The sequence below is a fragment of the Astatotilapia calliptera genome, chromosome 8, assembly GCF_900246225.1.
Source record: "Astatotilapia calliptera chromosome 8, fAstCal1.2, whole genome shotgun sequence".
Taxonomy (NCBI): Eukaryota; Metazoa; Chordata; class Actinopteri; order Cichliformes; family Cichlidae; genus Astatotilapia; species Astatotilapia calliptera.
The window spans coordinates 11,551,363-11,577,174 of NC_039309.1; the positions used below are offsets into that span (position 1 = coordinate 11,551,363).

Below are 25,812 nucleotides of genomic sequence, written 5' to 3' on the forward strand. Positions count from 1 at the left end.
GCAAACTAACAGATGCCTTGCAGCAATATGAAATACGCAAGTGCTTAGTTATATTTGAAGAGTCAAAAAGAATATGCCACCTAAAATCAGTCTTTTAAATATCAAATATTTACCCCATATAGACAATAAATTCTGTTATTATTAGTTCTCAATTATTCTATTCATGGAAGCCATTAAGGATTCCAGTGTTAACCCAAAGTCACAGCAGGGGAGGGGAGAGGGCGTAATTGGTCATCGGAGATAAAACGATAAGATTTCGCCTGCAAGCTCCAGGGGTCTTCTGAAGTTCACAGATGAGTTTCCAATGAATCAGAGAACGTGACTGGCATACACTGTTATGGGCAAGAAAAAGGTTAAACACAAACCTTTGGTTGTTGCATTCAGATTAAAAGAACTTTCACTGGCGAAGGCTGCCACAACCAATGACAAGTTAAAAGGATAAAACAAGCCAGCTGGGCCCCAAAAAGCATTTTGACCATATTACTGTATTTTCCATTATAGCACTCCAAAAGCCTTTTATTTCCTGATAGCACAGAGACAGGAATGATTCTTTTAACTACTGAGCACACAAGGTGTACTGGACTGAACGTTGATCTGATCATCTCTATATTTGATGTCAAACCTCTTTCTACCAACAACATGAGTAAAATTCAAGGCTTTTCCTTGAAAAACAAATTTAACTACATGGGGAAAAGCACAAAGATAACTCATTAGCCATTACACATTAGTTTCAGCGAATGCAACTGCACTCAAATTCTTAATTTAGAAATATAAGGAGGCCATTTAAAAGCGCTTTTTAACCATGAGCTTTTAGGCTATACAGTCATATGAGTGCTTATTTGCAGCTACTTCAAGTAACAGACATTCAAATGAAAGAAACTGGGGATCAGCCAAGCTACAGCTGCCATCAGAGCAGCTTGAGTGAATTAATCAGTTAAAGGTAAACTAATAAGAAGGTGCCAATTTAGCTCACTTGTTCAGCAGGTGACCGTATGCGTTAGGTTATCAGGTGAGTCTCAGTGGGCTATAGCTTTAAGTGTGAATGGTGCAAAGTGGAACTTCTTTTTACCTCTCCTCATATATAATCCTTCCACTGGATGGCTGGACTCTGCACTAGATACAATGAAAAAAAAACACTAATAAGGACTCTAAAAAGACACAGTTGTAAATTGAGGCTACTCAAATAAAATAAAAAAAATAGCACACTAAATTGGATGGTATGACCCTAAAACACTGCTGTAGAAATCACTGTAAATACCAAAGAACATGGCTTTGAGTAATTTATTTATTACATTATTTACATTATTATAAGAACAGGTTTCTTACAAGATGTAAAAAGATCAACTTCTGAACTGAAACTGAACTTCTCTTGAACTGAATGTTGAAGAAAAAATAAACCCAATAAAAATGTCAAACAACCAAATATGAGCTTTGCGATGTGGGAGAAGCTGCAACGCTAAGATGCAAGCAGTTCATATATTATGCAAAACTAAGTACCAGCACAGAAGAAATCCATTCTGTTTCATAATTAAGAGGTAATCTTTCTCATGTTAGCGAGACACCTGTTTATAACAATGTTTTTCACAGTGTGATCAGTGCAGGAACACAAGATTATGACCTTAAAGTGTTTACATTTTTGCTTTTTTTGCTGTTACCCAAAATTTAACTTAAATAAGTAATTCTACCTGGAGCGCTGCTAGCCTTTTAAAATGAAATTCAGTCTTCTCACAGTTTATCAACCAACAAAAATACACAATCCCATTTTCTGTTAAATCCCCAAACAGAAAATGATGTGACACATTGGCAGGCACTTCTGTACTAGTTGAAGATAATATTTGTCAGCTATGAAAAAAAAACCTTTAAATATCCCTGCTGTTTTGTCCTTTGATGCTATGTGATCAAAGATAAATGGAAGTCTGGATTGTCAAAGAGGAGAGGCCTTTTGACTGGAGAGGGATCTCTGTCAGCCTTGTGAAGCAGTTTAAATAGTCCTGTTCCAATATTCATTGGAATCCCCATGATGATACACTCAGACACACCTGAAACAGGAACACAGGGGGATGTTAACAGGCCAGTCAAGTCACGAAGATCAATTTCATTATGCAGATGAAACAGCAGCTTACCACAAACTGAGTCCTTCTGTCCAAAATAGGCAGCATCAAAGAGATGATCGGCTGTCTTCTCAAAAGAAGCCAGCATGAGGACACTCTCCTTCATTTTTGCTAAACCAAACCTGGTGATTCCCAGGATCTCACCCTTAAAGGATAGAAGATGGTTACATTAGTTCCCCTACAAGGAGATGAAAGGATATTAATTCATGTAATGTATGTAGATCAGCGGTTCTTACCTTATAGGACATGAGATCTGCAAGAAGCATGACGTGACGTCGGTCAATGCTCATTCCGTGGTTCACCATGGTGTACTGAATCTCGTTTATGATTGTGGATCTAGCAGCCTCAATGCCCAAGGTCTTCTCGACCTATCAAGTGCACAGAAAAGCTTGTTTAAAAAACAAACACATTTTAAAAAGCCCTGATGCAGACTCCCCACAGCCAATTGAAAGTGTTCTCAGTTCCTTCAGCTGGCATAATTTATGCGATTGTTTTCCTTCTTTTTTTTCTTTTTTTTTTTTTACAGTTGACATTTTAAAACGTGTCCGTTACTTCATGCACTTTGAGCCAACAGGTTCATCCAAGAAATTCATTTATTTATTTTAAACGCACAAGAGTGGATGTATTAGAAAACTTAGTGCTCCATTTGAGTGATGAAATATCAAAAACTGCCAGCCTACAAGGACAGCTGAATACTCAGTGTAGCAGCAGCAACAACTTCCAGCTCTCTTAGAGTCCTTTTGTCTCACAGCCTGTGTGTCATGGACCAGGCTTTGTGTTGTTAGATAAAAGCATTAATGCAAAGTAGTGAGAACTGATCTAGGCTGAAACACTTTTAAACTAGCTTTGCTTATCTTAATTAATTTATTAATTAATTTATTTAACTTGTATCATATAACAAGAAAACTTGATGAGCCTCTAACACATATTTCTACTAATTTCTAACCAAACGATAACACTTAGGGACAATATTAGACACAAATATGATGACAATTTAATTAAAAGTGAATGAAAAACTGTGCAAATGTTTTTGCCCATCAATGACAGCAAAAATGTTAATGCTTCAGTTGTGCAGTTTTTTTCTTTTTAAATCTTCAGCTTGGATTTTCAGAGTGATCCTACTCTCATCATGGGAATGAATAGCCTGTTAATTTTGGGCTTCTAATAATTTTTTTCACTTGCTATTTTTCCAGGGTAAATAAGTGTTCAAGACACATCTTTAATAACTTTAAAAACAAAAGGAATTGGGCACACAAACACCCATTTCTGAGCATTTAACCATTCCAACAACAAGAAAATCAAAGAGTGCTGTAACAGCTGACAGGTGGCAGCTAACCCTGGTGGCATAATGGTTGGGTCTGTAATTTCTAAACTGTGCTTAAACGTAGGGTCTGTGCAGAAAACCAACCAATTTCAATCAACTCTACCAATTCTCCCAAGAGTGGGCAGATATTCAGCCAAAATTGTGGTCAAGATGCAATTTGCTAAAGCCATCGGCTCAGATAGTAGAGCAGATCAGCTACTGATTGGAAGGTTGGCACTTCGATCCTTGGCTTTCCCAGTCTGCATGACAAATATCCTTGGGCAAGATACTAACCCCAAGTTGCCCCCTGATGTGTTCATCGGAGTGTGAATGTTCATTAGTTTGCACTTTAGATGTGCTTGTATGAGCTGGTGTGAATGAGGCATGTTGTATAGAGCGCTTTGAGTACTCCAGGAGAGTAGAAAAGCACTATATAAGAATCGGTCCATTTTACAAGCCTGTGTATATATTTGAGCCTGTATGTATACTTTTGAGCCTCCTGTGTGCATAAAAGAAAATTCACCATAAAACCTCTGCACCCCATTCTTCTTTTTTTATATCAATAAAAATGTATGATGTACAAACATTTGACACTGGGGGGAAAAAAAAGACTCATACCTCATAAGTATTGTTTGAAGTGGTCCTACTTCCGTTCACGCCATGTGTCGCCATAACCGCTCTCAGGTTGTCCCCCTCCACCAGGAGTTTGTACTTACTCTTGCTGCTCTGTTCGTCAATATGAATGACAGCTCGGGCAACCTCCGGTATCCCTTGAACCACCACCTTTCAAATGAGTAAGTGCAAACAGTTAAGACAAGAAAATACACAGGACTCCATGTTATCCCTGCTTTGAGAGCACTTTAAGCATTAAACAGTTCAGAACATGTACTGAAAAGTATATTCTGTCATACATTCACAGTGACATATTAAATCTTTACCAAAATAATAACGGCCAAAAAATTCAATTATATATATATTTTTTAAACCGAGGAGTTTATTGAGCCTTCAGGTAAAAACAAACAAAGAAACAAAACAACACAATAACAACATCAACAATAAAGTTAAATGCATATATTGTTTTTATGGGTCAATTTATTTCTCAAAAACATAATGGGGGGGTCACAGTTAGAGTTAATAAATAATCACACTGATGATGTAGGGGCCTCAAAAACCCAAGACATGATATGAAATACGATACACTTTATGTTAAAGGTTTAATATGGTTATCACTTTCACAGCAGCCTTTCCCACCTGCTGCTCAGACCATCTGTTTACAAGGGTAAGATAATGATAAGAAAGTCAGCTCAAAGGGAAGGAGGAAGGCAGAGAAAATAAAGTTGATTTTTGCTCTTAAATAAAGGATGAACTAAAGGTTTCCACCAAGGCCAAGAACACAATAAATATACTTTAATGGAGTAACGCTGCATGACTTAGTGCTTAAACCAGAGTGAAAGAATAAAAGTAAAGCAGTGAAAATGAGCACAACAGGTCCAGTGTAAAACACTCTTAAATATTTTATTGAACAGAGCAATTAAACTAAAAGGCAATTCAGTGTAATTTATAAAGCCCAGTATCACAAAGGAACAAATTTGCCATCCAGTGTTCAGCTGCTCCACATCCATACAGTATTCTCAGACATCGGCAGAAATCACAGTGCAGCATCTGTGCTTTCTAAACATGAATTTTCCATAGGTAAGAAGCCCTGACCGGCCTTGACCTTGAATTCAATTTGCACACAGAAAGCATGTGTGCACAAAAGAAAATAACCATTGCACACGTGACATTCTCACCTTGGGAAGTTCTGCTTTTAGTGACTGCAGCACATAGTACATGGAGCTTTTGCTGTTCTCTCGAGGAGACACGCACACCACCGCCTCCCCGTGTACAGCGATGTCTGCCGGTTTGACTCGCAGTTTAGACATGCAGATGGAGTAACGCACCGTTTCTGCATTTACCTGAGAAGAGACGAGAAATCAAAGGCACAGCTTGTTTTCTTTTCCACGCCGCACAAAACGCACTTCTCTTTAACCTGCAGGCACTCATGAGTCAGAGCACTGTGCTGTAGCTGCTACTATTAAAGAAATGCAGTGTTATCATATTTTAGTAGGTAGAGAAAACAAAGAATTCAGTGTTCCAATGGTTTAAGCTATGCAGACTTATCTGTAACTGCACATAAAGCAAAAAGTGAGAGTATAAAAACATATGTTTTGATTTTCCCTTATTCTAAAGCAGTTCAACCAAAACCCCAACATGTACTGAAAATATGCAGGATGAATTACATCCTGAAATCAACCTTGAAGGTATAAAAATGAACATTATTTCTTCTTCAAATATAATTGAGAAGCTAAAAATAGTAGAAATGAGGACACAACGAAGTCTAAGCAGCGCTGGACAGTCCGTTTTAACATTATCCCCGAGTTCCCAGGCCTCATACGTACTTTTACAAGCACAACGGTATCCCAGCTTACGTAAAATGACAATTAAAACTATAGATTAACATCCCAGGTGCACTAATTCAGAACTAATTTAGATGTGTGAAAGGAGGGGGAAGTGCCTGAGATGTTCACACAAAGTGGGAGTAAAAGTAATAAAGCTGTGGTACCTCCAGTCGCAGCAGTCTTATTCTCTCCAGTGACAGCTTCACCAAGATGAAACAGTCATCTGGAAGGAAAACCTCTTCTATGTACTCAGAAATCTGTAAAGGACAAAATGAGAACCTACCTTATTACAGCTCTGTACAGCTTGTTCTTTTCTTTTTTTTTTAAAACAACACCTCTACTTGAACCATTGACATCCCTTAGTAATGATTTCAAAGCTTTGATTTGTAAATAAAAGGGAGGGAAATCTGATTGGTTCAGGTTACCTCTCCTAGAAGAGTCTTCTCAATTCTCCCCTTCACCAGCCTGGCAAAGTCAGCATCATCTTCCACATCCAAATGAGCCGTGATTATAGGAGTGCTGAGTGGATTTTCAATAGATAATTCAAAACAAATTAGGGATGTATTCACTACTGTGACACAAAACACCATGGGCAAGCATAGCTTACTCTGCTAACTGCTCTAATTCTGTGTGTAAGCCATGGATTGAAGCAAGTGATCAAATATATTCTCACAATAAAAGTGGAATGGACAGCTTTAGAGCTGCAAAATCCAGCACTGGCGTCTGACAGTAAATGTCAAACAGAAGAATTGCTTCCATTCAGGAAGGCGGAGGTCTTGAAATCGTTCTTACTCCATCTTGCAGCAGTAATTTTCAGCGATGTTACAAAGACATCAAGACAAAGCCCATGGCCAACTTTGAATTGTGAGGTATATTTGTCTTTTTGTCCTTGGCGCAAATGACAGAGGGAATATAATGAGACATCTCCATAATTGAATATCATACCTGATGTTCTTGGAGGCGTTGATGATTTCTTTGATGCGAGGCACTCCTAGAGTGATATTCATTGATGCAACACCGGCAAAGTGAAAGGTTTTTAGTGTCATTTGAGTACCCGGCTCTCCAATGCTCTGGGCACAAAGGGCCCCAACTGCTGATCCTGGCTCCATCTGAGCTCTATCGAGAAACGAGAAAAAAAAAAAAAAAAAAAAAAAAAAAAAAAAATTATATATATATATATATATATATATATATATATATATATATATATATATATATATATATATATATATATATATATATATATATATTACAAGACAGAGTCTCTAAGCTGAATCAGCTTTCATCAAACTGACAAGTAAAATTGGAGTTGCATTTAAACTAATGTCATTTTAGCAGCTCTCAGAAAAGATGAATGATCATTTGGGAAACAAAGTCAACCACTTAAAAAAATAAAACTAAATCTTAACCCCAGGCTGACTCTAAAAACAGAAATCACAAAAAACATGGTTAACACAGCATGCTATTTCAAGCTCCAGCAGAGTTTAGCGCAGTGCTGTCAAAGGAACAATGATGGCCAGTCACTCTGCACGGTTTCTGATGGCATAAAGCCTTCTGACTTTTTCTCTAGTACAACCATTATAGTTTGGTTTTGAGTGAATATTTCTGGCACCTCCACATCCTTACCAAACTTTCAATAAACCTTTCAGTACACTTCTAAGTGTTTGTTGCATTGCCTTTTCATTTTCTTAAAATAGATGAGTTGTTCATTCCTCCCCAGCTTCAACTACTTTAAAGCTTTTTGAAGCACAATCAGAATTGATTACAAATTTCCTCTCAATTGTTCTCTATATTTTGGGCTGCGTATGTAGTAACAGGGACTTTTTTATGATTAAAAACCAAAGAGCAACCATTTTTGGCTCTGTGGTTACCTAATGGAAGGATGGATGGACAGATGGAGCCGAGAAACAAAAATAACAAGCCTCAAACTTGGATATGAGTCTTGTACCTCATGTATTTGTCTCTGCAGGTTTCAAGAAACTTCTCCAGCTGGGTAGGAGTTACACGATCCAGCTGATAAAGAACCTTTGGCTGTAAATACAAGACAGAAAGAATACCAATTATTTTTCAAATGCTGTGAGGCTGAAGTTTGTTAAGCCTTGCGTGACACCTACCTCACTAGTCCCATTGTCATTGATGCCGTACTTGTCTCTAGTCTTCTTGATCCTTTCTGAAATGCTCTTAATGAATTTCTTTATTTCCTAAAGTAGAGAGGAGAGAATAAATTCCACCTCCAAACTCAAACATATCCTCAACAACAAATGCTGCTGTCATGCAGCTGTTAGAAATCACAAACTGTTAAGGAGTGGAGAACTCAAGCGCCCAGTACAACACACTGACAAGTCTTTTTTTAAACATCAGCAACACTTTAAAATGAGCAATCAGATGTTGGAAAATCAGTACAGAACAACATCAGGTGCTGTTTTATTATACAACAGCATCAGCAGGATTATTCCATTAATGATTTCCAATTGTCACTGACACGCCATTCAAAATTCACCGCATGCTTGATAACTGTACCTCCAGGTACTTCTCTGCGCCTGTGTCAGTTAATTCCTTCATAAAAGGGAAAAGAGTCATGTTTGTTACCATCAGAAAACCCATTAACTGCATGCAGCTGGCTTTGGGTTTGGATGACAGCATGTCTCTCTGTATTTGATTAAAAATTATTATTATTATTAATATTTTTTCATCGTTTTGATGGTCACTGTAGTGGCTATATTAATTTCTTAAAGTTCTCTCTTTCTCTTATATTTAATATAACCACACTAGGACGGACAAGCGCCTGTTTTTATGGGTTGTGGTTAGCAACAACGACGTTAGCAACAACGACGGTAACACCATCGCGTGTCCGCTTGTTTATGTTCCACATAAACCTTTCACTATAAAGCTCAAGATCCTGTTGAGACTTTTCAAAATAAACTGAATCACCTGAAAGAGCAGATTATTTACGGATGAGAATTAAAAAAGAGCCGCCAGGTGCTAAAAAAATAAACCTTAGACTCAAACGTTAGAACAGGCTTTTCCCCGCAGCACGCCGTGTAATAAATACTGAAAAATAAAATGGCGGCCGTTACAACTTATGTCTAATAATGTAGTTTCATGCATCTGTTAAAACACTCGACTCCAGCAACATGACGCGCAGCTGGAAACACTTCCAGAAAGTCGAGCTGCCCGAGATTCACAGAATTTACAGAAAATGTTACATTTTTGTGATTCATATCGTTATCGGACGATAGAATTCTTATATCGGGATATGAGATTTTGGTCATATCGCACAGCCCTACTCACAAAGGCACTAAATGAATTATTCGGCTAGTCCACAACAAAGTAATTATGCATTCTCGTTTGGTATCATTTGGTAAAAACTACTTTTCAGCTTTTTCTGGAGAATATTATTAAGGCTCCCTCTCACTTCCAACAGTGAATGATTTAATAATTGATCAACATATTGATTCATTTTGTCTTATAGGGTTACATCTGGCTGCAGAACGAGGAACAGAGCAGTTTAAATGATTTGGCACGCCTGACTTATATCCAACCGTCCGACTCCTCTAAGTACAGACTACAAAGGACATGTATTATCAGTCTTCCGTTTCAACCAAAGATCTGATGTGTGCTACATTTTACTAAAAAAAAGAAAAAAGAAAAAAGAACAAAGACCAAACAAAACAAAAATAAATAAATAAAAACATACTCTTAGCCTCTCATACCCTAAATAAAAAACAGTTTGTTGTTGCTTATTTTGAATTTTTATCTCAGTGTATTTGATATTGTGGCCTCTAAGCGTTGTGCTATATCATATCAATCCACCATAATACCAGCATAAATTCTTATGTTTATTCATTTAAAACTGTCATATCACGATATTAGTGCTATAGCAAGGCCATTTGCCTAGTGCACAACCTCAGGCATGTCTGCAAATAACAGTTATGTGTCAGCCTCTGATAATAACTTGGTACCTAAAAAGGGAGCTTCTTCAAGAAACTCCAACTAAGCATAATACTTAACCTGTTCTCGCTAAAGGTGGAAACAATTTTGTTCCATCACCTGACGAAAAACACAGACTACAAGCCAGTGATATGTTACCCAAATAACTAAATCAGGTGGTGCAAAAGCCAAGGATGGATGGAGGTTACTGCTGCAGTTACATGGCAGAAAAGTGGTAAGTAGTCATGATTTACAATTCCCAAGAAAAACACTACCTAGCTACTTTCGTGCTTATTTTAACATCTAATATAACCACTAAGCTTACTGTGAATCAGTTTCAATTGAAACTCTATTCATAATAAGCTACGCTATAATAAGCATAATAAGCTATGCCATAATTTCCTAATTAAAAAAAAAATCTATAAAACATTGTTAACCAAATACTGTGATGGGTTTACCTCCAAGAAGCTGTCTCTACAGCATAAGAAGTCAGCTCTTTTCATGATAGCGTCTGCAGTGAGGACCAGCTCGTTTTGACTCAGTGCAGGCTCATCTGGACACGTGTAGACCGCCTGGGAGGAACAGAGAAGATCAGAAGCACTCACAGTTCAGCTGTAAATAGCTCATGATGGTTGATATTAATAGCAGCTGAAAATGCTTCAAAGTGAACATGAAGAAAATGTACTATATACTTTCTGTCCCAGTTTAAGGGTCAGTGCTTTGAGCATATAATATGTAAAAGACAGCCACTCTAATTATTTTTTTCATATTTATCCTTTAAAAATTTGTCTACAGACTTGACAGCCCTTGGCAATGAGCGGATCAAATCAGAACACCTTTCCAGTAACAGATTCATATTAAATGTATTAAACTCATTAAATTATCGTAATTATTTGAAACATTACTGGCAAAAAGCTGTATTTGTTCTCTGCTGGTTATCCTAGTTAAAAAGACCTCGTTTAAGAGATATGGAACCTCTAATGCTGCAAGCTTGTGATTTCTATTTGGATCTTAGAGAGTGATTTCAGAAAAACAACAACGCTTTTAACCTCAATGACAAGCAGCAGATTGTGTACACATGAGACATGACCTGACGGTGAATAGAGCAATTAATCGTTAATCCTACAGGTCAGTTCAAAGATTCTCTGTGGAAGGCAGTTTAGCGGGCAGAGTAAACTGATTTGAGTCATTTTAAACACTTACAAGGTCAGAAATTCTGAAAAATATGTTAGTAAGAAATTAGTTGGCTGCAATTTCAACTATTCAGCTGTTTGTTTTTTGCCTCTCCAGCTCAAAAGCAGACTGTTTACAGTAGCAGGAAAAGAAAACAGCAACATTATAATATTCAAATAGTTTCAGTACTGCTGAACAAAACCAGTACTCCAAACCATAAAATGTGCCTTTTTTAATTAAACTATGTTTGTTTTTTAATCACAGCTTTTTTGTGTGTATATTTGACAAAGTACACATTAAAGATGGACGTAGCCAATGTACATCCACTGCCTTGTGGAATCATTTTAAAGTCTAAGAGTTTACACTATGGCCGACATTACGTTGGGCTCTTGTACCCTGGAGTTGCCATGTTTAGTGGGTGGAGTCTCAGCTAATCCGCTGAATTCAAGTGGTCAGTTGAGCCTTTAGTTTGTGTAACACCCAATTGCCCACAAGGTGGTAACAAATTACCTGCACAGTCAAGGTTTGGAGAGCAGAGATCAGACTAGTGCCATTTGACCACAGCCCATCTGTTACCTTTACATAGTTTGCGCTTTATCTCAGTGCAAGATGTTTTTTCATTACTTGAAGGACTTTGATGAACATTTTCGGTCATAGTATTTGGGTTTGCATTTCACTTTTGTCTGTAGAGTAGCCTATAACATCAAAGTACCTGGCTTTTTAAACAGATAACTCGTAATTAGTAAGATGTTTTTCTGTCGTAACCTGTGGGTGAATTACTGCCACCTTCTGGAATTAGTAACACATCATACCAGTCACCGGGTCCAAGAAGGAGTTGCAGAAACATTAGATTTTTCAGAAACTTCATGTCTGCTTTAATATTAAAATATCATGGTCATTGCTACAATAAAGCAATGATATTAACACTGACAGCTGTAGGAAGGAACAAGCAACCGTTTTTAAAAGTTTAAACGGTTGAAGAGTCAAAGTAATCTTTATCAAGTTGAATACAATGAATAGAAAAGGCTGATTCTAAATGGATGATGTCCTTTACGCAACCCTAGAAAATGTACTTTTAAGCTAAAATAATGACTGTGGGGGGGCTGAAAGTTGTCAAATGTACTATGTCTACATTATTGACTACAATAAAACAATAAAGGTCCTAAAAAGTTGATTCTGTTCATCTGGACGTAGCGTCTTTGGTAGGAGAAACATTTTGTTACTCATCTAAAGAACATGGGATGAAATATAAAGATGAACAGAATCAACTTTTTGGGATTTCCTTAACTGGGCATGAGCATGCGTCAAGGCAAAACAATTAAAGGTTACATTACATAAATCGTACCACTGCTTATATAAACGCATGAAATCATCAACACATATCAAATTGAGATTCTAAAGGCTGGGATGTGCTTACGCCTTTTTTTTACCCCATTAATTCCTGCACTGAATTTTTTAGCTAAATGAGAAGGACTCTTGTTTATCCAGAGTAAGTGGCTTCTCACGGCTTTTTCATCTTAAAATTACTCCTTGAAATAAACCAAATGAAATAAGGAGATCTTTTAAAAGGCAAACTATAACTATAAACAATTTATGAAAGTTCAACTATATGAAAATGGCCGACAAATATTCAATTAAAACGTGACTGCAACAGAAACAAAGAATAAGGGTTATTTTAAGGCTGAAGAAATTAACTTCTACTCTGGTTCGCACATATTTAGTGCACAGAAATTGACTGCTTGTCAAGCTGTCGATTTCTGATTAACTCACCCGAATGTTGTCCAGGACTCTCTTAAACTCCAGTGGCTCATCCTTCCCCTCCATTGCAGCGGGGTCCAGGCCATCACCACCATAAATGAACTGGATGATGTCGCCTGTTGAACTGCGTACTGTGAGGTCATACTGTGAGCACAAATCCTCCAGAGACTTCACCAGACGCCTCTATTAAAATACAGAGAAACGACACAAAATAATAATGACACTGACACATGCGATGGAACTGCAAATTGCATCAACACTGCACTATGAGTGTGTAACCACAGTCCGCGTAAATGAATAAGAAACCCTAATTAGCTATGATGAAAGTGCTCCAGATATGATTATATAATAATATTACATACTATGAAATCTTAATATTTAATGTGCAAAGTTAGACTGATTTAAAAAATAAATTAAATTATGGGAATGAGGCTTTTTTAACACGACATACTGCAAGGAGAATGTGGGATGACATTTTTCCTTTTTTCACAATTTTATATGATCTCATGGATTAATAAATAAAACACTGAAACAGGCAATATTACTTTGTGCAATAGAAAATTTGCTGGGGGGGGGGGGAAAGAAAAAAAAAAATCAATAAAAACTTAAAATATAACACGCAAAAAAAATGCTAGCATCCTGGGGACAAAGTAAAGACCTGCAGCGACTCAGTGTCAGCAGTAGTCGTCAGAAGTGAACTGTGTGAAAAGGCTCAAAAGAAATGGGTCCAAAAAGCTTTACCTGCATGTACCCAGTCTCTGCAGTTTTCACCGCAGTGTCCACCAGACCCTCTCGACCAGCCATGGTGTGGAAGAAGAACTCTGTGGGTGTCAAACCGGAATAGAAGCTGTCGGCCACAAACCCTTTAGCAGCAGGCAGCTGTAGAGAAATCATCAGTGAGCTATTAATAGAGCTTTGAGTACTCTAAGAAACTGTTATCCAGTTGCACTGTTATTTTCTCAGAAAAAAAAAGAAGCAAAGAGACTAAACATAATGATGTTTAGTCATTGATGAAATTGATGAAAGCTACATTGGAATTGATGAAAGCTTTTGGAGTATTGGATGCAGGGGTAGCACAATGAAATAATACTACGAAATAATCAAAGTGCGTCAGAGCCTTGGATGCAACACATCAGGTCTACAGTCAAACACCAAAGTTTGTAGCGTATAATCTCCAGTTACAAGAACAAGCCTCAACAATTAACTGATTAATAAATCACAAAAAACAGATCCAGAACTACAACATGAATGGCACTTAAGGAATACATAGTAACACAATTAAAACAAATAAATAAGGTCTTACTTTTGAGTGTTTTTCAAAGTGAGGCAGGGAGCGATTCTCAAACCCATTAGGTACCCGAGAGCCGCTTATGGCCTGCTGGCCCACACAGGCAATCATCTGAGATATATTAATGAAGGATCCTGCGTTACACAGCAGGGACAGATGAAAAAGTGAGACACACTAAACAATTTAGCACTTAACAGGTTGGCAAGCCCTGAAAAATCTATCAACTAGAAACACTGTAGTTTAACGGTCTCTTTATTAACAGCTTATCAAGCCTACTGAGTTTTGTCATGCAAACAAGAAATATAGCAATCTTACATCCACCTGTTCACATGGTGACGCAGGGCCTAGCTCATGAACAGTGTTATAAAATGTTAAATGTAACTAATGCTACTAAAGTTAGTTCAAACATTAAAGATTAGGGCTGTAACTGTGCTGTGACAGGGCTGTAACACACTTTATTTGAAGACAGTGTGTCATTATTTCCATGGCTGTGTCTGCAATACCCAATATATTGGACTTTGTTTGAAATCATATAGTAAGAAAAGAAAAACCAAAACACTCAACTAGAGCCAGCGGTGGACAAAAGTGTCCTTGAGCCTTGTATTTATGCTCAATGCGAGCTTCACTTTGTGATTTCTTGTAGCTGATTTGTGAAGAGAGAACACTCGCAGATTCTGGCTGTGCAGTGAGGCCAATTAAAACTGTCATTTAAAATGCAGTGTCTGTTAGCATATCACACGTTTAATAAAACTCCTGTGTCTGCCCACCTTTCAACGCCATCCTCGCTAGAATGTTGTAGCTAACGGACAACACTGCCAGCATATTCCTGGATTTTATGGTGTATAAGTATGTTAACATAAATTGTCTTCTGACAGTAACAATCAGGCTCTGAGTGCATATGAATGGAAGAAATTTTACTTCTTTATTGCCTTTGAGTTAAGATTATGTTTTCTTGTTCTGGCAGCAATGATTATGAATTTTCAATCATAATATACACATAACTGTATAACTTCTATAATAGCTTTTTGTCCTTTGAGTCCTTGAGTGTCGTTGTAAGTCTGTTAGTGCTAATAAGCCTGACAAAAATGTGACTGTTGTGGTATTATCTGATTATGTAACCAGGCTCTTTTGGTTCCTGTCTTACAGTTTTTCTGTCAAGTCCTTCACTATTTACCATTACAAAGAGCTAAAAAAAAACATCCATCCATGTAAATATTGTATTGACAACAAGAAGAAGCCACTTTGTGTCTCAGAGCTCTTCAAAATATTTTTTTCCAGCTGCACGTAGACACGGCAACACCTTCATCGACCATTTATATGAAGATTTTACGATTTGTTTTGTTTGCTTTCCAGTTAGCTTACCTTTGGACCCGCAGAGAGCCATAATTAGAGGGCTGTTGCTCTTGTCCAGCTCCCTTAGACAGGCACTACCAGCTCGGTCTCTGATGACAGACAGCTCTTTCAAGATGAGAGCCTTTTAACAAACACACACAAAATGATCTTGAAAGATGGCACACCAACATCTATCCTTTTTTGGTCTTCTCTTATACACAAAATAAAAATTTAATATCACACTTCCTTTTCTTCAATACCTTAAATAAAATCTTGTGAAACTTTCTGAGCCTATAAATATGAACAGAAAAAATCACAGCATTCAACATTACTTTTTAAGCTTCCACAGACAAACTGGATTTCGTGCTGTACTCTCCAAAAACTAGCCCAGCCCAAACACATTGCTCTTTCTCAGCCTATGAAAACCCCGATGATTGGACGGATCATCGTTGGAAATGGCCCCTCTGCGATATGACGACTATCGGTCAGTGAAGATCTTATTTAAGGTCAGTTGTTGCCAATGTGCAGCCTACCGTCAAGTCGATTTCAGAGCTTGAACAATTTTGGAAGTATTTGTGCCTTTTATTGAACAAAAGGTGCAGACAAACAGGAAATATTGGAAAGACAAGAGATACAGAAATTAGATCGTAAAAAGTCAATTTGTTGAGAAACTGAAGAAAAGTTTTGGGTTTTACTGGCAGCGCTTATAATAATAATAATAATAATAATAATGGATACTTTATTGATCCCCATGGGGAAATTACTTGTTTTTCTCTGCATTTGACCCATTCACTCAGTGAAGCAGTGGGCAGCCCACTAAGCAGGCGCCCGGGGAGCAGTGTGTAGGGACGGTACCTTGCTCAGGGGTACCTCAGGGTAGCCGTTAAGTGGATTCGAACCGCCGACCTTCCGATCATGGGGCGACCACTTTACCTACTGAGCTATAACATGCGAGAAAATAATGAAATCACCACATCTGGATGATGTTCATTCAGCTTTCTTCTCAGGTTTTTAGCTAATAAATAACAGATATGACAAAAAATGACATTGGTTTAATAACCTCAAAAAACTTATAATTTAGATATATCAATTAATGGTGTGTTAATTTCCAATTAAGCAGAGGAAGAAAAAAGGAATAGGGATTCATAAAAAAACAAAAGACATCAGATCAGGTACTTTGTTGCTCCTCCCTGGGCTTTTATAATGACCTTAACCGTTTGAGTTAAGGCCTTAAACTGATTCCAACTTTCTCGAACACAAGCAGTCAGTTCAAGGTTTGCAGGATGGAACCTTGTCATGGACTCATTTTCTTTTTTTTTTTGGTAGTTTCCACATCAACTGGATTGAGAGCCAGACTGCTTGTTCGCCATGTCACTCTGTTAATTTGCCAGTGCGGAAGAAAAACTTTAATACTCTTTGTTCCTTGGCAACATGAATTGCACTGAAAATAGCATCTTTGTCACCAAACCTACTTTCTATCTATTATCCATCAGTGGAATGAGAGAAGACTAATTTTTCTGTGTGCATCTGGGCCTTTACTACTGAGGTAATGATTGCCATCCTCTTTGGTCTATTACCTGCAATGTAAACCCATAACATAAATGAATCGAACAATTTGCTTCTTTTCTTTGCACACCCACAGACCACTTTGTTAGTTACATCTGTCCATCTTCTCATTAATGTAAATGTCTAATTAGCCAATCATATGGCAGGAACGTGATGCATTTAGGCATGTAGAAATGGTCAAGATGATCTGCTGAAGCTGCATCAGAATGGAGAAGAAAAGCAATTTAAAACATCCAGTGAGCTCCAGTTCTCTAGCTGAAAATGACTCTGTCAGGACAGAGGATGGCCAGGCTGCTTCAAGCTAATAGGAAGGCAAAATAAACTTTACATTACAACCAATGAAGGCAGAACAGCATCTCTGAATGCACAAACCTTGAACCAGATTGACTATAGCTGCAGGGGACAACACCAGGTGCCACTCATGTCAGCTAAGAACATGAAACTGAGCCTACCGTTCACACAAATACTGACCAAACCACAGCTGTAACACTTGATTAATTCTTCTGTTCTTCTACAACAGGTCTACTTCCAACAGCACATGCTCGCTTTTGGAAGATGGAGTTAAAGACTTATTATTATGCTAACAGAAGTCTTCATTCTTAGACTGCAGGCTTACTGGTGGCTCCTAGAGTTTCTAAAAGCAGAGTGGCAGGCAGACCCTTCTGCTGTGGATAAATCTCTAGGTTCAGGAGACACACACCCTCTCTACTTTTAAGATTAGGACTCAAAACTTTTCTTTTTTGATAAAGCTTATACTTAAAGCTGGATCAGGTGAACCTGAACCATCCGTCGATTACACTGCTATCAGCCCAAACTGCTGCTGCCGAGCATTTCTTCTTCACGGAACTCTTTTCACTCCCCAGGTGTTTACACACCACTGCAGCATGTGACAAAATGTTTGTTTTGTCCCATCTCCCTTAGCTCTTATGTTTCTTTACCTCCTAACTCTTTACCTTGCCATATAAAGTGCCTTGAGCCAGCTGTTGTTGTAATTCGACACTATGTAAATAAACCTGGATTGAATAGAACTGAATGACTCACAACTGGTGTGGTGTTCAAGAAGTAGTGGGAAGGTATCAATTAAATGAAAAAGCTTTCGTCTCGTGCGGTGATGAAATGTTTCAGCAATGATGCAGATTGTCCATGCCTACCTCCAGGGTTTCTTCTGCTGTGCAGCCTGGCTGCTGCTGCAACTTGCCCGTGTCCAAAGCTTCAATGTATTCGTCACACTTCTTGTAGCCATCATCCAACAGGTCCTGCTTAGCCTTCAGCAGACCCTGGCCTGGTGTAACATCCCCGATTCCAATAGAGAAACCCCTGTTTGCTGAAAGTTGAGGTTAAAAAAATAATTCTGCATTACTTCAGGCTAACCCTTCTGTGTAATCGTTTATTGTTCTTAAAGGGTTTTGAATTTTCTAATATAAACCAAGACACTAGAAGATATCTTGGCATATATCAGACCTAAGAAATAAGTAATAAATTCCTTGTAGACCACCTACAGAGATACACAGGAGCAAGTCTTGCCAAGCGAGACATGGCGTTGGCAGCCTCCAGCTGTCCCCAGTCCCTCAGCAGGATGTAGAAAATGTTATTCTTCGAGCCAGATCCCAAGGTGCTCTTATCCATGCTACCACACATCAGCTCACTGTTGTGAATCACCACAACTGGGGATATGACAAGAATAGGACAAACAGCGATACTATTAAATCCAGAATAGAAACACCAGGTGAATAAAACATCGCACCCTGTTCGCCTCGAGACACCTGACACCTATCTGACAGGACATTCTCAAACCTCAAAGGAATTTCAGGAACATGATTACTGCTTCTTGTTTTTGCTACATTTTCTGGAATCACACTAAAATTTGATGAACTCTCCTAGCGACGGGCAGTTACTCAATCTTATTTTTTGCTCATATGTTACTGCTCATACAGGCTTCATTAAACGTTTCTAGGTAGTTGCTGACAAACAAATGTAATCCATTAAATGTATTTAATTTCAATCACAATCAAACTTTAAAGCCTCCTCCTGAAACTTCATCGCTATAAAGACGTGTTTGTAATGTGAGATGTAGTCAAACAAAAGCTTTACACTTGGTTTCATTAGGTGGACGTCTTTACTTAAGAAACTCACACGAATCATTGTGACAAAGGTCCTCTCCCTTGCCGCAGTACTGTTTGCCCTTGGTGCGTAGGTTGGCATTGACTGGACATTCCTTACTTGGCTTCAGGATTAGGCTGAAGATTTGCTTTCCTGTCCACAGAGCCATGGGCTGACAGACACAGAATAGATTATTAGTGCTGGGTCACAAATATAGACTTATGTAACCAGCTCAGCAGTGTGGAGTACCTTTATTATGGCCGGGTGAGGGAGAGAGATCCTAACTCTTTCATCTTTACCCACAAGGATTGACGCTACTATTTGGCAGGCTTTTGATCTGTCAAAGAAGGTGTCCTTCAGCGTCAAGAGGTAAGCACCTAGGCAGTACAAACACATTGTTAATTCATGGGAAATTAAAAAACAGGTGCCTTTCAAATATTGCAAAGCTGCACACCCATCTGGTAGAGAATGGATTTTTTTTTAAATACCTCCCGATTTTTTAACTATTTTCTTAATATTTCCATACATTATACATCTATGTATGATGCTTTTGAGAACCGGGACACTCGTATCATACAAAAACATCTACAGTTGGCTACCACACATCACTGCACTGACCTGTCAGGAAGTCCTGAATAGCAGCAATCAGGGGTTCGCCATTTCTTGGAGTGACAAGATTAGCTTTGGTCTGAAAGAAAAGATAATGAGTTGTCTAACTGCAGTTTCCTGTAGACAGCTTTTCATGTGTTCAAAAACCACATCTGTCTGTGTGCAGTTTGTTTAAACACCATGTAGTATAATGACACATACCCCCATGAGGATAAGAGCCTCAGCTTTAGCTTCTTCAGTTTGAGGTAGATGGAGATTCATTTCGTCCCCGTCAAAGTCAGCGTTGTATGGCGTGCACACACACTCGTTAAACCGAAATGTCCTGTGAGGTTTGACCCTGGCCTGTGTGTTAGTTTGAAAAGTGCCAAAAACTATGTCATTCAAAAGGATCCAACTAAAATATTTCTCATTAGTCAAGATTTTTTTTAAAGTAGAGAGAAAGCTAAAATGCGAACCATGTTCAGGAACCATGTTTTCAGTGTGTAACAGGTAATTATTAAATTTTAAAAAGTGCAAATAGATTATTTTGACTGCAACTGTATTCTACTTTAAACATTTCTAGATGTGCGTGCATTGACTTGACTTAGCACTGGGTTTAAAAGAACCTTTGCAAGTAAAAAGTAAGAAATAACGTCAAAAAAACTATACGCAAAACTACGATCTTTGCGGATAAAACACGAGGAGTCCTAAAACCTAGTTAAGATATTTTGTGTGTGTTTGCACACCAGCAAAAGAATCGTATGAAACATTTTCAATCTTGTTTTCTTTATCATTTTCATTAGAAAAACAATACGTTAATAATTCTCTGTGTGGCTGTGAAAATTATGGTTACAATACCAGTTTAACAAGTATTTAGGGCAAAAAAACCCATCTTACAATGTGAGCCATGATGCTGAGTTTGTGCAGAGAAGGCTGTCGATTGAAGAGGACGATGTCTCCATCTATTAGGTGCCTTTCCACCAAATCACCAATCCTCAGTTCCTGGGCAATCTTTTCACGGTTTCCATATTTTAAAAACCTGACAAACAAAAAACAGTAGATAAAAAAGATTAATTAATTAAAAAAAACTAAACAAAAAAGGGAAATAAAAGGAAATTCAACAACAATTCACAAGAAAACCTCTCAGCTGCAGTCATTAAATGAAAGTTTTCTACTCAGATTACATTTATGCCTCAGTTCTTCAAAGGATATGATAACAAAGTTTGGAAGATACAGATCTTGAATTGTGACAAGCAGCTTGTCAGCCGAAACTTTACATGCACGATCTGCTCTTTCTAGTTAAACAGCCCACAGGCAGCGATACTGAAACACTTTGCTCCTTTTTCAGACATTCTCACATCATAGATGTCATAAATTAGATTATTACCGGTTTTCCATTTTGTCAGTGTATAAACATTTGGGAAGTGGTACTTTTAAACCATTTAAATTCCATGTGTGCCCACTAAAGATTATCATCACATAAAATAAATAGAATAATGAACTTGAGCTGTATAGACTAATAAAAAGAAAGGATATTTTAAATATTAAAGCAGAGAGAATACAACAGAGTATGGTGTAAAATAAATACAAAGTCCTAAGCCTCACCTTTTTATCTGAGTGTGTCTGTTCTGTATGAAGTTGGCTCCAGGGTGAACATCAGGACCATTACGGACCAGTTTCCTCATTAGCTCCAGATTGGCTTTGTTTACCTTGAGATAAGCCAAATTCAGATACAGTATTACACTCACAAGGATTAAAATCAAAAATGGGTATTTAGTGTTATTTCTGCTAATCATGGGAGAAGATTTACCCTCTCTGGGTATGTCAGGATTTTGGCCACATGCACAGGGACAGCCACCTCATCAATCCTCAGGTTTGGGTCTGGAGAAATGACAGTTCTGCCAGAGAAGTCCACTCTTTTGCCAGAGAGGTTTCCTCTGAATCGACCTGAGTCGCCATTAGAGTAGACAAAATCAGTCATTTAGATACTTAAACTCTTCATTTCTCAGTGTGATGTACAAGCAACATAAAAGCAAACATCTGCCAAGTGCCAAAAAAAGTAAAAATTTAATTAAATGTTGCTAAATTAGCCAAAATTTTATTACACACTATACCTTGCTTTCCCTTGAGCCTCTGCACAAATCCCCTAGTCCACTTTTTAGGTGCCATATTGAGGGGGATACCAGAAAGTTCACTATTAATGTAAAGGGCACACTGCAGCTGGAGGAAGTCCCAGTCCTCCATGATCATCTGGGTTTTTGCTCCTGTCATACGATGCTGCAAGAGAAGAGTTTGTTAAGTGGGACATCTCCAATTAAACAATACATTTGATAACTCTATTACAGACAGACTTTTTATTTTTAAAGGATTGATGATTTGAAGATGAATCTTAATTGCCCCTGCTGTTAACCTGTACAGTTGAAAGATACCTTTTTAATGACATCGTTAAGGAAGATTATCTCTGTTAGCTTCATAGTGAGGTCGTCTTCATTGGTGCCAGACTTGAGGTCGCTGACAACAGACGGTCGGATGCAAAGAGGAGGCACAAGGAGACGGGTGATGATAAGGTCTGCGGGTTTCCCTGCTTCGGGGTTCATCAGCAGCAGAGGGATGTCCTCTTCAGAAATCCTCCTGAACAGGTTCAGCACCACCAGAGGATTCAGGTTTTCCTGAAAAGGGAATTAGAAATGAGTTCAAAGAATACATCGATTTTTCTAAAACATAAATAAATACATAGAAAGAAATTTTAAAAATCCCTTACATCTAAAATAATTGCTTTTAATATTTTTCTAAATTATCCATAAACCATACAGTGACTGTAAGCCACAGCCATGTCGATATATTAGGTCTACTTTTTGGTCCTTTTTTAAAATAAGACCCATGTGTTGCCATATGACGAAATTAGTAGTAAAAAAACTTCACCTGTGCTCTGGTCAGTAGTGGCTCAACCAGTTTGTTGTGTTCAATGGCAATATCAAAGGACTGCAAGAAATCTGACACAAAAGCATCCACCACTTTCTTGGTCGTCTTATACTTCTCATGGATGATCTTAAGTAGGCCACACTTTTTGACTGGTCCTAAAGAGTAAACACACACACACACATTGATTTAGCAATCAAGTCAGGGTGGCTTTTAAAAAGAACCAGTTATGAAATGGAAAGGTCTCTTCTCACCATTGAAAGCAGAACAATTTAGACAGACTGTCCTTTTGCGGCATTTATCAGAGATTTTCTTCTTCAGCCCACGTTTCTGGAGGTAGGCCAGGTTAGGCCGTTTCAAGTAATCCATGAACTGCAGCTTCTCTTCTTTCGTCAGCATTATCCTTGAACATGTCTTACAAATCATCTGGATACACAACCCATCAGAAAGAGGGGACTGAATTATCGTTTCTCACAAGTCTAAAATTATGAAATGCATTGCATATCATTTCACCTTTAACATTTGGCAATACAACAAATGATAACTCAAGAAATAAAGAATCTCTTTATTTCTCGCCTATTTATGGCACTCTAGTGACACCTAAAGGAGAAATACTATTTTAAAATGTGCCTTGCCATTCCTTAAACATGTACTCTTGGAACAATGAAAGGTTTGTAAGATATTTTAGTCACTACAACAAGAAAACACTGGATTTACCTGTAAGATTCCTATTGTGGCTTTGAAATAACCAACATGAAAACAGGGCAGCTCAAGATCCAGGTAGCCATAATGTCCTAAACAATCAGCCAGATTCTTCCCACATGTCAGGCACGGTCTGTCTTTCTCACTGGTGCCCTGCAGAAAGCACGAGATCGGAGAAATAAGGCTGAAATATGAGGATTAACTCAATGGGTAATTCAAGACTGTTTTTGATGCACCAATGCAAATCTACCAAACACCCATATAAGAGCTCAGTGGTGTAAAAATCAAGCATGTGGACTTCCCCACTGTGACAACCCCCTGTGAATAAAGGAGCAGCCAAAAGAAGCTTTAGTGTGCAAATGTTAAAATATTTGAAGTTAAATGTTTAAATATGTCATAATAAAGAGTGAAAGCTCTTAAAACAATACCATTATGTTCTTATTTATTCATAAAGTAACTTTCCTTTATTTAATTTTAGAAAAGTAGAGGCAAACTATATAAATACAAGTGTATACACACGTGTACACAAAGAAAATGTCTCTCTCATATGCATGCCTTTATACCACAGCTTCCATTAAGCCTTGAGCCTAAATCTCAAAATGTATATTTAAAAAAGTATATCTTCTAACTAGATCTTATGCCCTGTATTTCTGTATTTATGCATTTCTCAGGTGTTTTCTTGAGTCATTGCAAACAGAAGTAAAAAGTCTTCCATGTCATACCATACGGTGGTCCAACACTCCATAGGCCAGTGGAGTGTGTTTGGTGTCCTGGCTGTAGAGATTTTTACTGACCACCTGGATGTGGGCCTGCTGCCGCATCTGCTCGGCAGATTTCATGCCGAAGCAGATGTGGCTTCTGTAAACAATGACATAAAATAAAGCAAAAACAAATTAAAGAGTTTAATACCTCAGTTGGTAACAAGAGAAAACATAAGCAGGACTGCTTGAGCTCTGGTCCAGCTTTGGTCAGAAGTTTATAACCAATGTCATAGTCATAGTAATCTTGAACTTTAAATGATTTCTTTGAACTGTTCTCATAATGATTATACAGGACGCATATTTAATGGATTTAAATGTAGGCCTCCTCCTTTATTACTCCATCCATTTTGTACATTGTCAAAAAGTGGATGAAACTAGTAGCAGAAAGTTCTAGAACATGATGCTGCCATTATTATGCTTGACAGCTGGTACCATGTTCGTAGGTTTGAAAGCCTCACCTGTCCTTATCCAAACACACCTCTTGTCATTCGAATCAAACTTTTCTCCTTAAAGTATTTGGCTCGTTCGTGTCCTGATCACAGCTGTATTGTTGTTGGAACCACTTTTTCTAGCATATCACAGGCAAAGCTTACAAGAAAACCTATAAAATCCCATCTTGAACTTACTGAACTATTGGGTGACGCATGCTTACAGGGTGACACTAGCGTTTACGTGACACTTAGTTGCCAATATGCAGATTCAATGAAGCTTATTTACTCATTAATCACACTTTTTAAATGCGTCCATAGAGGCTTTCAACTCTATTCCACAATTACGTTATGTAAGTACGACTAAATTATCCGGCAATTCAGAACTATTCTTATATTAACTACCTAAACAACTTGTGTGGATAACCGGCGAGCTAACCAGGCTAACAGGAGTCCTCTCTCGGTCATACTCACATTTTTTTGGCCACATCTGTCTCTCTGAACTGCTCCTTCACCATTTTGGCTGCTTCTACTACATTAATAATATTACACGAAAGTAAATTGTTATGTTGTCCTCATTGCAGGATGCTAAGCTACAGAAATAGCCAGCATATTGTCATGTTGTGAATATGCTAGCAGTCAGCAGCATGCAATGTGTTGATAGCATGCATGGGAGCCACCGTGCAGTGCTGCCTTCAGGGTCTATTTGAAATTTAACAACACGTACTCTGATTGTTTTAGCCCTTACAGATTTAAAAAACAAAACTATAGGAAACTTACAAAAAGATGCTTTCACCGAATAATACTGGATATATTTAATTATTTGAATATATAGACATAAAAATCCACTTTTTCTTTCTAAGCTTCTTAGAATATAGACATAAAAATACGCATAGTATCTCCTTCTTAAAGAAATGTGGCGATCATATGCTGAGTTAATTTTAATTAACAAAGGCTAATTTTATAATATTCATATTGTGGATTTTTGTTATTAAAATTTACACTCGATTGTCTTCTCAGCCTAGTCCTACAAAGCTTGTTTTTAATTGCCTATTTATTAAAAATAATAATAATAATAATAATCTGAGTATATAAAAGCCATTGAAGGCATCGTAAGCATACACCCAACAACAGGCGGAAAGAGAAGTCACGGAAGTACGGATACAGCTAGTATAACCTGTATGCTGACACCTAGCGGCTAACAGGAGTACTACTTCCAGGGGGATTTGTGGTGAATTTAGCTCATCTTCAAAAAAGTAATTAAATTAAATTAAAAAACACTATTTCTTTAAAAAATAAACCTCTTCTTAAATTAGAACTATGACTTTTTGAATGGTTGCTTATATGATGAAAGGTAAATAAAATAAATGAAGAGAAGTATATTAATGGACTCCAGATGACTGTTCAGAAAATTA

General features: G+C 37.7%; 1 protein-coding gene across 1 annotated transcript; it reads right to left on the bottom strand.

Annotated features, from left to right (window-relative positions):
* Nucleotides 1-1,267: 1,267 nt before the first annotated feature.
* polr3a (polymerase (RNA) III (DNA directed) polypeptide A) lies at nucleotides 1,268-25,119 on the bottom strand. Its single transcript, XM_026178514.1, has 31 exons — nucleotides 24,872-25,119; nucleotides 23,931-24,066; nucleotides 23,224-23,361; nucleotides 22,761-22,932; nucleotides 22,510-22,664; nucleotides 22,017-22,256; nucleotides 21,702-21,864; nucleotides 21,398-21,534; nucleotides 21,193-21,296; nucleotides 20,485-20,626; nucleotides 19,810-19,950; nucleotides 19,618-19,687; nucleotides 19,249-19,376; nucleotides 19,033-19,171; nucleotides 18,399-18,563; nucleotides 18,051-18,223; nucleotides 15,364-15,475; nucleotides 14,017-14,135; nucleotides 13,455-13,592; nucleotides 12,726-12,896; nucleotides 10,241-10,354; nucleotides 7,967-8,053; nucleotides 7,801-7,883; nucleotides 6,798-6,968; nucleotides 6,278-6,371; nucleotides 6,017-6,109; nucleotides 5,205-5,369; nucleotides 4,033-4,197; nucleotides 2,348-2,479; nucleotides 2,124-2,256; nucleotides 1,268-2,039 (listed from the first exon to the last, which is right to left on the bottom strand). The coding sequence occupies exons 1-31, from the start codon at nucleotides 24,913-24,915 to the stop codon at nucleotides 1,891-1,893; spliced, it is 4,173 nt and encodes a 1,390-aa protein (XP_026034299.1). The 5' UTR covers nucleotides 24,916-25,119; the 3' UTR covers nucleotides 1,268-1,890.
* Nucleotides 25,120-25,812: the final 693 nt, after the last annotated feature.

Coding starts and splice junctions, on each gene's coding strand:
- polr3a (XM_026178514.1), bottom strand. CDS start 24,915: ATGGTGAAGGAGCAGTTCAGAGAGACAGATGTGGCCAAAAAAAT. Junction 4,198..5,204: donor TAAAAGCAGAACTTCCCAAG/GTGAGAATGTCA, acceptor CTCATTTGAAAG/GTGGTGGTTCAAGGGATACC. Junction 2,257..2,347: donor CAGATCTCATGTCCTATAAG/GTAAGAACCGCT, acceptor CTATCCTTTAAG/GGTGAGATCCTGGGAATCAC.